The sequence below is a fragment of the Hemicordylus capensis genome, chromosome 1 (assembly GCF_027244095.1).
Source record: "Hemicordylus capensis ecotype Gifberg chromosome 1, rHemCap1.1.pri, whole genome shotgun sequence".
Taxonomy (NCBI): Eukaryota; Metazoa; Chordata; class Lepidosauria; order Squamata; family Cordylidae; genus Hemicordylus; species Hemicordylus capensis.
The window spans coordinates 144,684,738-144,697,785 of NC_069657.1; the positions used below are offsets into that span (position 1 = coordinate 144,684,738).

The 13,048-nt window shown below is 44.9% G+C and overlaps 1 protein-coding gene across 1 annotated transcript; it reads left to right on the forward strand.

The window, feature by feature from the left end:
- The first annotated feature begins 10,483 nt into the window (after positions 1–10,483).
- LOC128339376 (olfactory receptor 1052-like) lies at positions 10,484–12,650 on the forward strand. Its single transcript, XM_053283173.1, has 2 exons — positions 10,484–10,499; positions 11,725–12,650. Exon 2 carries the CDS (start codon positions 11,730–11,732, stop codon positions 12,648–12,650), a length of 921 nt encoding a protein of 306 aa, XP_053139148.1. The 5' UTR covers positions 10,484–10,499; positions 11,725–11,729.
- The last annotated feature ends 398 nt before the right edge of the window (positions 12,651–13,048 follow it).

Consider the following 13,048-nt stretch of genomic DNA (forward strand, 5'->3'; position numbering starts at 1 on the left):
GCCCCCCTACCTGCCCTGTCCTGCTCTGAGGCCTAAACCTTTTAAAGCTCTGCCAGGCTTGAGTTAGGGGGGCAAGGGGGCACCTGCTTCAAAGCCTGTCAAAGGGAAAAGTCACATTGGGAGATGCCGGGTTTCCACTGTGTCTCCTGTTTCGCGCTCTAACAACCAGAAGAGAAAGGAAGCGGGATGGAAGAATAGGCACTATGTGTTTTGGTCGCCAAAAATAAATTGATAAAATAGTATGTTTGTAAGCACATGCAGTTGCAGTGACACTATAAACTGGGCAACCCTATTAGATCTCTACAACGATAGCTTATGGCAGGACAGGGATAGGGGTGTCTGCTTAAAAAGGCATCCACACCCAGGAATTCTTCAATGTCTCTATTCAATTTTTTGGTAGTGAATGGGGGGCAACCCCTTCCCCTTGAGCATAAGAGTACACTCTATGGCATTACTCATGAGAAGAACCGTCCAGGGGTACACAGGGATGGAGATGAATCGCTAATGTGTGATGATAGCCCTTCTCCAAAGGACTGCCCTATCATGAGAGTGAATGGCCATGGAGACACGCATGCGGGCTGGATGGCAGATGCCACCCAGCCTAATTGCTCAAGCAAGCCACAGGGATCGGTACCCTGGCAGTACCTTTCCCTGTCTTGGCAACTGCCATGAAGAAGCAGTCCAAGCAGGCCCTCTGCCACTCCCATCATCCATTGGCACACATCCATGTTTGTTTTTGCCCAGTACGGTGATGCCGCTTTCCTGGGATGCCTGGTAATTGGTGCTCCCCTCTCCCACCATTCCCTGAATAGGTTAATCTGCATACGATGCAACGTCAGTCTAAACTCAGGGGATTTTAATGAGAGTGAGTAAAGATCTATCCCTGGTCCCAGTGTTTTCCTAGTCTGCCTACCCAGGACCGCATGGACACATGGAGTGGGCACTACTCATTGGGAGCATGAAAGCATTGCCTGGAGAGGAGGGGGATCATGGTGTACAAGTTGTATTATTTACCAGAGAAAACAGGGAACCCACACAAGTGACCTCCCTCTTGATTTGGAAAACCTAACTCATAAGAGCACAGTCCAATGGAGGACTGAAGGTCTTGGAGCCTCTGCTCCTTCCAAGTGGACTGTTCCTCTCATGAGAGGACTAATCCCTGGGTGGCAAGCCAACATGGGGGCAGAAACATGCGTGGGTGTTCCTGGACCTCTTTGCCAGAGTCTACCATCACAAGAGCATCCTTGGTCACACTGGACCAGACCCTAGCATCCTTTGCCCCACTTCATAAACATATTCCTTCCTAGGAAGTCATCATGATTCCTTCCCGGAGTAATACGAAAATAGTACCACTCATCCCCCCATTACCAGAAATTGTGTTTGTGTGAGATTGTTTTGGTCCAGGGCTCTTACAAGGGTGGTGGTGCAACTGCAATCACAATAAGCGCTTACATGCCATTTAAAGGTATTACATACATAAGAACAGCCCTGCTGGATCAGGTCCAAGGCCTATCTAGTCCATCATCCTGTATCTCACAGTGGCCCACCAGATGCCTCTGGGGAGCCCACAGGCAAGAGGTATGTTCATGCCCTCTCTCCTGCTGTTGCTCCCCTGCAACTGGTATTGAGAGGCATCGTGACTCTGAGGCTGGAGGTGGCCCACAGTCACCATTGATTAGGGATGTGCAAAACGTTTTGGGCACAGAACGATCTGTGCCCGAAACAACAAATTTCGGGTGATTCGGGGCCGAACCGAATTACCCATGAAAAGATCCGAGAAATTTCGGGCACAAGCCAAATCACCCGAATTTCGGGCCCAAAAATTCAGGTGATTCGGACCTCCTTTTTTTTTTTGCCTTCTTTCCCCCCCTCTGTTTTGAGATATGACGTCTATTTGAATTTCCCGCCTTTTTGCATCCCATTGACTTCAATGCAAAAAGGTTGGATGTGATGCCTGCTTGAATTTCGGGTGCCAGGGGCAAAATAGTGGGGTGGAGTGGTAGTGCCTAATGGGTGGAGGTTACCACCCCAATTGCAGAGGGATTGGGCAAAGGGCTAATTTTTGATGAATTTCTGAAGTTTTAGTGTCTCTGGGGCAGATAGGGGCATAAAGTGGGATCTGTGCCAAAAGGGTGGGGTGAGGTGGTATTGCCTAATGGGTGGAGGCTACCACCCCAATTGCAGAGTGATTGGGCAGAGGGCTGATTTTTGGTGAATTTCTGAAGTTTACGCATCTTTAAGGTTTTCCCCGTGAAGGGTGTATCGCTTCACATCGGGGGGAAAGGGGTGTCCTAGAGCAGGGTGGGGTTGGTGGTAGTGCCGGGTAGGGGCAAGGAAGTTACCTGAATTTTTTCAAAGGATTTGGGCAGAGGGCTGATTTTTGGTTAATTGTTGAAGTTTTCACGTCTTTAAGGTTTTTCCTCATAATAAGTTATAATGGAGCTTTCAGCAGCCCCATAAGTGCACTTAGGGGGTGCTGCGGTGGCCCAGAGCGAGTGGTGGTGTAGTGCACATTGGGTGCCAACCACCCCCATGGGTTTGTTTCTGAGGTTTTCTGAGTGTGGATTCTATGATAGCAAATGAGATTTTCAATGAGACACTATGAATCCACTCTAATTTGCTATCATAGAATCCACACTCAGAAAACCTCTGAAACAACAGAACCCTGTACCCCATGAGTTAGAAACCCATGGGGGTGGTTGGCACCCTATGTGCACTACACCACCACTCTCTCTGGGCCACCCCAGCACCCCCCAAGTGCACTTATGGGGCTGCTGAAAGTTCCATTATAACTTATGAGGAAAAACCTTAAAGATGCGTGAACTTCAACAATTCGCCCTTTGAACTTCAAAAATCAGCCCTTTGACCAATCCCCCTGAAATTTGGGTGGTAGCCTCCACCCATTGGGCACTACCACCCCACCCCACTATTTTGCCCCTGGGACCCACTTTTTTGCCCCGAATCAGGGGTGATTCGGGCAGCCCATATTCGGGCACAGAACAGGGGTGATTTGGTTCGGGTCCCGAACCGAATAACCAAAAACCCGAATTGCACACCCCTACCATTGACAGACCTGTCCTTCATGAATTTGTTTAAGCCTGTTTTAAAGCCATCCAAGCAGGTGGCCATTATCACATCCCAAGGCAAAGAATTCCATACATTAAGTATGTGCTGTGTGAAAAAGTACTTTCTCTTGTTGGTCCTAAGTTTCCAGACCTTCAGTTTCATGGGGTGACGCTGGTTCTAGTGTTGTGAGAGAGGGGGGGAAATTTCTCTCTGTCCACCCTTTCCACTCCATGCATAATTTTATACACCTCTATCATGTCTCCCCTTAGTTGTCTCTTTTCTAAACTAAAGAGCCCCAAGTGCTGTAGTCTTGCCTCATAAGGAAGGTGCTCCAGGCCCCTGATCATCTTGGTTGCCCTCTTCTGCATCTTTTTCAATTCAAAAATGTCCTTCTTATGATATAGAGACCAAAGCTGTACGCAGATGTGACTGCACCATAGATTTGTACAAGGGCATGATAATATTAGCATTTTTATTTTCAGTTCCCTTCCTAATGACTCCTAGCACGGAATTAGCCTTTTTCACAGCTGCCGCACACTGGGATGACACTTTCCATGAGCTGTCCACCATGACCCCAAGATCTCTCTCCTGGTCAGTCACTGACAGCACAGACCCCATCAGCAGAAATTTGAAGCTGTTTCTTTTCTTTTTTTCTTTTTTCTTTTTTTGCCCCAATGTGCATCACTTTACAATTTCTTACATTGCCATTTGTCGCCCACTCCCCCAGTTTGGTGAGATCTTTTTGCACCTCCTCACAATCTGTTGTGGATTTCACTACCCTAAATAATTTAGTGTCATCTGCAAATTTGACCACTTCGCTGGTCACCCCAGCTTCTAGATCATTTATGAACAAGAGCACTGGTCCCAGTATCGATCCCTGGGGGACCCCACTTCCTACCGCCTTCCATTGTGAAAACTGTCCATTTATTCCTACTCTCTGTTTCCTGTCCTTCAGCCAGTTACCAATCCACACATGAACCTGTCCCCTTATTCCATGACTACTAAGTGAGCCTTTGGTGGGGAAGTTGTCAAAAGCTTTTTGGAAGTCCAAGTATACTATGTTAAATGCATCACCTCTATCCACATGCCTGTTGACATTCTCAAAGAACTCCAAAAGGTTAGTGAGGCAAAACTTGATTGTGAATATGATTGTAAACTGCCCCGAGACTTTGGTTTGGTTATAAATGTATTAAATCAATCAATCAATCAATCAATCAATCAATCAATCAATCATAACACTTGCCCTTGCAGAAGCCATGCTGGTTCTCCTTCTTTTCTTCTATATGTTTAACAATTTTGTCCTTAAGTATGCTTTTCATCAATTTATTCGGCACCGAAGTTAAGCTGACCGACCTGTAATTTCCCGGATCCACCCCCCCACCCCCCTGGATCCATTTTTGAAAATCGAAGTCACGTTGGCTACTTTCCAGTCTTCTGGTACAGCCTACAGCCTGATTGTAGGGACAAGTTATATATTCTTGCTAGGAGATTGGCAATTTCACATCTGAGTTCTTTCAGGACTCTTGAGTGGATGCCATCTGGCCCTGGCGATTTGTACACTTTTAGTTTTTCAAGACAGTTTAGAACATCTTCTCTTGTCACCTCAAATTGGCCCAGTTCTTCAGCCGCTAAACCTGAAAAGCTCAATTCTGGAGAGGGTATATGGTCAGTATCCTCTGCCATGAAGACAGATGCAAATAACTCATTCAGCTTCTCTGCAATCTCTTTATGCTCCTTAATAATCCCTTTCACATCCTCATCATCTAAGGGGCTAACTTCCTACCAGGCAGAGATTTTTTTTCCTTCTGATATATTTAAAGACTTTTTATTATTCTCCTTGACACTTCTAGCTATATGATCCTCAAATTCTCTTTTTGCATCCCTTATTGTTGCCTTGAATTTCTTTTGCCAGAGTTTATGTTCCTTTCTGTTCTCTTCATTTGGACAGGACTTCCATTTTCTGAAGGAAGTCCTCTTCCCTTTTATAGCTTCCCTGATTCTGCTTGTTAGCCATGCTGGTATCCTCCTGAAATTGGTAGTACCTTTCCTTCTTCTTGGTAAACATTCCAACTGTGCTTCAACTGTGCTTCTAGTATTGTGGTTTTAAATAAGTTCAATGCTTTCTGGAGTGATTTGACCCTCCTGACTTTCCCTTTCAGCTTCCTTTTTACCAGCCCCCTCATTTTTTTGAGAAGTTTCTTCATCTGAAGCACAATGCATCTGTGTTGGACTTCCTTGACAATTCTCCACTTGCATATATGCTGAATTGGATCACACTATGGCCACTGCTACCCAATGGTTCTGCAACTCTGACATCTCACACCAGGTCCTGGGCACCATTCAGGATTATGTCCAAAGTCACCATCTCTCTGGTTGGTTCTGCGACTAACAGTTCTAAGGCACAGTCATTAAGAATGTCTAGAAATCTGGCCTCTCTTTCATTACCTGAATGTGAATTTACCCAGACTATGTGTGGGTAGTTGAAGTCACCCATTATTACTGCCCTGACTCTCTTTGACACCTCTCTTATCTGTTTCTCCAACTCCAGGTCACTCTCAGAGCTTTGATCCAGAGGGCAACAGCATGTCCCTAGTAACACATTTCCTTTCAGTCATTGTAATATTACCTATAATGATTTTGTGGAGGACTCCGGTCCACCTTGGTTTTCTAGTTTATTGGAATCTATCCCTCCTTTGATATACAGTGCCACTCCTCCCACACTCCTCCCCTCCCTGCCCCTTCTATAGAGTTTATATCCAGGAATAATCATGCCCCACTGGTTCTAACCATTTCACCAGGTTTCCATTACACCCACTATATCTATGTTTTCGTTAGTAACCAAGTATTCCAGCTCACTCATCTTGGCTTGGAGGCTTCTGGCATTGGTATATATACACCTATATGCTGAGTCCCTAACCTGGTGTTGGAGTGTGCTATCTCCCTTACCATCATTCAACCTATTTGGCAAGCTGTCATGGGTTCCCTTCTGCTCAACTCCCTTCTGGTTTATACAAAACATGTTCACTTTCACGCCTTAGGGGATTTTGCCAGTGGAAGCATATACCACCCAGTTCCTGTCGACAATCTCCCAGGAGTCATTTTAAAAGCTGCTCTGTGACCTTCTTGATATTAAGCACCAGCAGTCTGGTTGCATCTTGGCTCAAATGAAGCCTGTCCCTTTTGCACAGGCATTGCTTTCCCCAAAATGTATCCCAGTGCCTAAGAAATCTAAACCCCCTCTTCCTGGCACCACTGTCTTATCCACGCACCACTGTCTTATCCACGCATTGAGACCCTTCAGCGCTGCCTGTCTCATTGGCCCTGTGCGTGGAACAGGTAGCACTTCAGAGAATGCTACCCTGGGGACTCTGTACTTCAGTATACTACCTAGCACCCTAGATTTGGCTTCTAGGACCTCCCGACTGCATTTCCCAACATCATTGGTGCCAATGTGCACCACAACAGCTGACTACACCCCAGCACTGCCTAACAGCCTACCTGGACGCAGCATGATGTCCACAACCTTCACACCAGGCAGGCAAGTCACTGTGCGGTCTATATGTGGGTCACAGACCCATCTCTATATGCCCCTAATGATTGAATCATCCACTACTAATAGGCCCCCACCCCTTGGGGGGGTTTCAACTCTTTTTTGCATTCCTATATTTGTAGTTACAGTGTGGTGAGAAAAGGAGTACAGGTTTGTCTCTGGGATAAGCCTCAGGGCATTAAGGTTGGGCACTAAGCTTTGGATAAAACCCAAAGCAATGTGAAGTAAGTTGCTCCAAAATCTTGCTCCTCAAATGGACTCACAGTTGCCCTCTGCCCTGTCTTGCCCCTCCCTGGTCCTGGATTCTTCTGCCACACCATTCCAGCATTCCCAGCAATATGCTTGAGCACTGGAATATGGTATGTGTGCACAAGTATAGCTGTCAAAATAAACAAACACGACGCCACACATAATTCACCCTTATCCAGTTAGCCCCCAGGAAATGCATTTTTTGGCCTGCTTCAATATGATCTTGTTCCAGAAATTCTTCCATGAAATACCCAGTGACAAGATTAATTTAAATACCACGCATTTTGATTGAATTGAAAATACACAGAGAGGCTATTTCGACGATCAGGTGAAATCGAGCTAGGAGACCCTAGCCTGATTTCACCTGACTGTGTGAACCACCGGGCTCACAGGCAAGCCTGGTGGCCTCCAGGCGGTTAACCGGCCAAAGTAACCCTCCCATTAAACCGGGTTTGCGGAGCAAGCACTCTGCAAGCCCGGGTTTGTTGCTCGTGAGTTGCTGCTGCGTGGTTCCGTGGCGTGGCTACTCATGAGTAGACCCCCGACCCAGGAGGCTGAAAAGGGCATGCTGGAGCTTCCGGGGGCTGCGCGGCCCTTGAACTCCCCAGCCTTGGCCAGCTCCATGATGGAGCCAGCAGTTGTGTGGGCGGCCGCTGTAGCCGCCCAGAACAGACTGTATGCTCATCTGCGGGGAGAGTGGTCTAAGCTTGCTCTCCCCACAACCCCCCTAGAGGCTCTTCACACTAATCATGTGAAGAGCCTCAGAATGTGTGCATCTGCAAGTCCAAATATAGTTTATTAGTTTGCGGTGGCAGGCTTTATGCCATGATATATCCTGTTGGATCTTCCCAAGGAGGGAGTTCCATAATGGCCACATGTTCACTATGACAAGGAGTGTGGCTAAAGAGTTAACCAGGATTGCCAAACCTCATGTGCTCCCACAAAACCTTTTCTTGTCATGATCTGTGGAAGTGTGTGAGGCTTGGTGATTCCAGTTAACTCTTTAACTCTGCTCCTTATCATCATGAGAACACGGCCTATATTAACCAAAATAATGGTTATGATGGAGTTTGCTTACTTATAGCATTTTCTGGGAAGTTCGGAAAGCTTTGTTAATAGTTTTCATACAAAAAGAGAAAAAGAAAAGCAAATTAGCTATTAATGAACTGAAAAGTAATTAAAGCTTCTTTTTACAGCTCCCTCCCACAAGGGCATTCTTAATTATCTTCTCTGAGACTCCAAGAAGGGAGTTGCTTCAGGGATTTCACTGCTTAATGTCACTTAAAGAAATAAAATGTCCCCCCATTTCATCCTAACTAATTTCCTTTGTGATTAACCCTTCTCTCCGATATGCATGTATGCCATGATGAGATGCACTCATTCCAGGCCACTAGGTAGACTGTGTTCTTCCATTCACTTGGGGTGGTGTCAGCTATAACTGCGATTTCCAGTTTGCCACTTTATGATTTAAGATACAGCACAATATCAATGTGTAGGCAAAAAACTCATTGCATGATTTCCATTTCAGAGTGAATTCAAAGGAAGATGTATGTGATTCATATCTGAACCTGAAAAATCCAACCAGGTTGCTGGTAAGAGCTGATTTTATTTAATGAAAAATCCTTGATTTGCATGATTAATAATATTAGAGTTTCAGGGATCTAAGAAGAACTACATGTTACCTCAGTAAATATATTTGGGGCCTCCCCCCCTCTTTTAGCAGATGATTGTTGTTGTTTTTCTCCCCTACAGACAATAATTTTTCTCGGTCTGGGAGCTGAGATTACTTGCCCGGTTGTTCAGGTTCCCAGCTGTGTGCCTAGGACTGTTCTACAGCTGGAAGCAGGGTTGCTCAAAGTAGAGGCTATTGCTGGGATTATTATTTTTGAATTCTGGCTTAAACTGCTTTTTCATCCCACTGGTTTAGCTCCACTTGTGTTAAAGGACATCTGTCACTCAAGGTGGGGAAAAGGGGTGGAGGAAAGGCTATAGCATTCTGGCTTTTCTCCCACTGCATTGCTAACCTTGGATCATGAAAGCACCAGAGTCAAAATAAAGGAAAGAGTTTATGGTATGGAGTGGCAAATTGATCAGAGCTCCATTCTGGCTGGTGTCTTTGGGGGCAATCAAATTTTGAGCTTTACCCGTGCCAACTAACAGTCCCAAAGTACAGCGGAGCTCTGACACTGGCCCGATGCAATGCCTTGCACACAGCTGTGATGGGTGGAAGATACAAAAAAATTCCACATGGAGAGCGTATTTGCCCCTGTAGCTCTGGTGAGATTGAAACAACAGCTCATGTACTTTTGTTCTGTCAGTACTATCATGACATTCGGCATAAGCTTATCTTCCCATATATTAGTGCATATCCAAGCTATACTGATTTTTTTTAAATCTTAATTTCCTTTTGACAGATCAGAATGACTTTAGATCCTGTAATGTGGCCAAGTTCTGCCTCATAGCTAGCAAAATTCGTTCAGAGTTTAATACAAACTAAACATTTTAGCTCTTGTATGTATGTTGTGTCCACTTGTTGGATATGCCGTTGCTATATATAGTATAGAATACAATATGGAATGAGATTTAACACTGTTCTGTTTTAGGCACAGAATTTTACTGTGTTGCCTCCTTTATACTTAGTATCATTCTGATACCAGGGTTGATTAATTTTTACATATAGTTTTGTGTTCATAGTCTTAACTTTTAACTTCTACTCACTCTATTATGTTTTTAGGTACATAGGAAGCTGCCATATACTGAGTCAGACCATTGGTCTATCTAGTTCAGTATTGTCTTTACAGACTGGCAGCGGCTTCTCCAAGGTTGTAGGCAGGAATCTCTTTCAGCCCTATCTTGGAGAAGCCAGAGAGGGAACTTGAAACCTTCTGCTCTTCCCAAAGTGGCTCCATCCCCTAAGGGGAATATCTTTCAGTGCTCACACTTCTAGTCTCCCTTTCATATGCAACCAGGGTGGACCTTGCTTAGCTAAGGGGACAAGTCATGCTTGCTACCACAAGAACAGCTCTCCTCTCCTAAAAATCTTGTCCTATCTTGGAGAAGCCAGGGAGGGAACTTGGAACCTTCTGCTCTTCTCAGAGAGGCTCCATCCCCCAGGGAAAGAGCTCATAGTGCTCACATAGTCTCCCATTCATATGCAACCAGGGCAGACCCTGCTTAGCTAAGGTGACAAGTCATGCTCAGGCGCGGAGCTAGCTGAGCAGCGGCCTGCATCCAGCCCCACTCAGCGGCCCCCTCCAATACGCCCGTGCGTGTGACGTCATGCTGTTGAGAGCCCGGGCAAACTCTTCACCAGTTATTTCAGACATCTCTGACTGCCCGATAGAATGTTATTCCCTTTCAATCCCTCTCTGGAGAGAGAGAAAGGGGGAAACGTCCTATCAGGCAGCCGACACTTTCTGAAATGATGAGGGGAGAGCTCGTTCGGGCTCTCGGCAGCCCAAGCCACTCACCCTAATCACATGCCCGAATGAGCTCTCCCCTCATCATTTCAGGTAGCGTCAGCTGCCTGATGAGACATTTTCCCCTCTCCAGAAAGGGAGAGGAATGGAAAAATGTTCTATCGGGCAGTTGGAGCTGCCTGAAGTAATTGGCAAAAAGCTTGGCGTGGGAGGGGGGAGCATGCTCTGGGCTCCTATGGAGCCCAAGCCATGGGGCTTGGCAGCCTTCTCCCATTGACGGCCTGTTCCTCTCCAGTTCCAGCTCTCCTCTCCAGGTAATTTTACAGAGATCCCTTATTGCCTTGTAGAAGTAGATTGTCTTAACTGTTTTTGTTTATTTTGCTGTTATGCTGGTCAAAGACCGAAATAAAGACTGCTATGCAATGTTCCAAAGCTTTATCATAACTCAATAAGATCCCTTTCAAAGTACCTAGAGTTTATCTGTGATTGAAGGGCTCAGAATTCTGACACCTCACCTTTCTGCCGCTCCTATAAAAATACTCCATCCATTTAACAGAAAGCATAAACTATCATTCTGTTTCTGTAAGGAACCATTTGTAACACTTAAGGAAGAACAAATCTCTATAGATTTTGGTGTTTCACATCACCCTATGTTTCATTGACATGCTATTCACTTGTTGTGTCCATCTGGTGTGTAGCAACAAAGTAGAGTTTGTTCAAAATGGCAAGCAACATGTGGGTTTTTTGGTGTGTTTTCTGCATACACTTTAGATGTAAAAAAGACCGAAGAATAATTTTATAGCTTTTCATTAATTCTTACAAGGAAGCAGACTAGAGAAATTACTCTACAACTAGCATAAACATATCTCTCCATTCTTGATTCTTCATAATGGGTACATAAATTAGGAAGAACGCATAATACAGATAAGGTTGGCAATAAATAGGTGACAATGGAAATAAATCCAAAAGCAATGCAGCAAATGTCAGATTATGAACTTCTGGAGTTCATTTGCTTCCCAGATGGCCTTCAGCTTTTCACTCAAAGCTATTGGACATATTGGGATGGGCCCCATTCTCGAGTGATGGCATAACTCTCCTTGTTCACTTGAAAACATCTACCTATCCATCTCAGGCAAGCTGAGGATATCCCTCAGTTCTCAGAGATATTAAGGTAAATCTGCCTCACAAACAACCTGAGCCCTCAGGAACTGTCACTCAAGCTTGAACATTCTATCACCTCCGCCCACCCCCACCATTCACATCCACACTTCTTGGATAGAAGTGTCTGCAAATTTGACTGCTGACTACTTAAGAGTGGTGTACACATACAATGTATCCTTTGTCCATTCCCAAAGTCTATGGTGTCAATCAGATTCAATGTGTTGACTCAAACCCTTTCCTTCTGTTTAGCAGGTGCAGCATCATGTCATCACCACTAAACGGCTATGAATAATTACACCATGGTGACCAACTTCATCCTCCTTGGGCTAACGAACCAGCAGGAGCTACAGATTCCTCTGTTTGTGCTATTTCTGCTGATCTATGTTTTGACATTGGCTGGGAATATGGGGATGATTGTACTGATCAGGATCAGTCCCCGCCTTCACACTCCTATGTATTTCTTCCTCATAAATCTATCAGTGGTTGATCTCTGCTATTCTTCAGTCTTTGCTCCAAGGCTACTGATGAGCTTAGCACAGTCTAAAACAATTTCTTTTGCTGGATGCATCACTCAACATTGCTTTTTTGTAGTGTTTGTGTCTACTGAAGGCTTCCTGCTAGCTGCTATGGCATATGACCGTTATGTGGCCATTTGTAATCCATTGCTCTATACTGCTATTATGACCAAAAGGGTCTGCATTCACCTAGTAGCAGGGTCATACTTAGGGGGTTTATTGAATTCTCTCACACACACATCTGGCTTGCTGAGACTCTCATTCTGTGCCCCTGCTATAATCAACCATTTCTTTTGTGATACCCCAGCTGTGCTGACAGCTGCATGCTCTGATATCCACATTAATGAACTTTTGTTGGTCACCTTCTCAGGGGTAGTTGCTCTTTCGACACTCTTCATCATTGTAATCTCCTACCTGTGCATCCTCTCTGCTATCATAAAGATCCACTCTTCTGAGGGAAGAATCAAAGCATTCTCCACCTGTGCCTCCCACCTGACAGCTGTAACCTTGTTCTATGGTCCAGTAAGCTTAAGCCATTTGCTGCCCATGTCCATGTACTCTCAGGATCAAGAAAAAGTATCAGCTGTGTTTTACACTCTTGTGGTCCCATTGCTGAACCCATTGATTTACAGTTTGAGGAACAAAGAGGTAAAGGATGCTTTGAAAACAGTCATCAATGTTCAGAAATGAAAATTCTTATGACAGGGTAGTTTAGAGTCATTTTGTAATGAGATGGACATAGTTTGTCTGTTGTACAAATATGATGCATGAATCAATTTTTTTAAATTCAATCGATACCCAAACAAAATCAGTCCCAATTTGTTTTGGGTCTGAATCCCCCCACCCCCACACACACACCAAATCACCCCAGATTCAATTTGTACTCAAATTTTCCAAATCTGAATCTGAATCAATTTGGAGCAAAAAAGGGGTTCTGGTGGCAAAAAAGTGGGTGGGTGGTAGTGCCCAATGGATAGAAGATACCACCCAAATTTCAAAGAATTTGGGCAAAGCGGTGATTTTTAACAATTTTTGAAGTTCACACATCTTTAAGCTTCCCCCCATAGGTAATAATGGGGATTTCAGCA

Coding starts and splice junctions, on each gene's coding strand:
- LOC128339376 (XM_053283173.1), top strand. CDS start 11,730: ATGAATAATTACACCATGGTGACCAACTTCATCCTCCTTGGGCTAACG.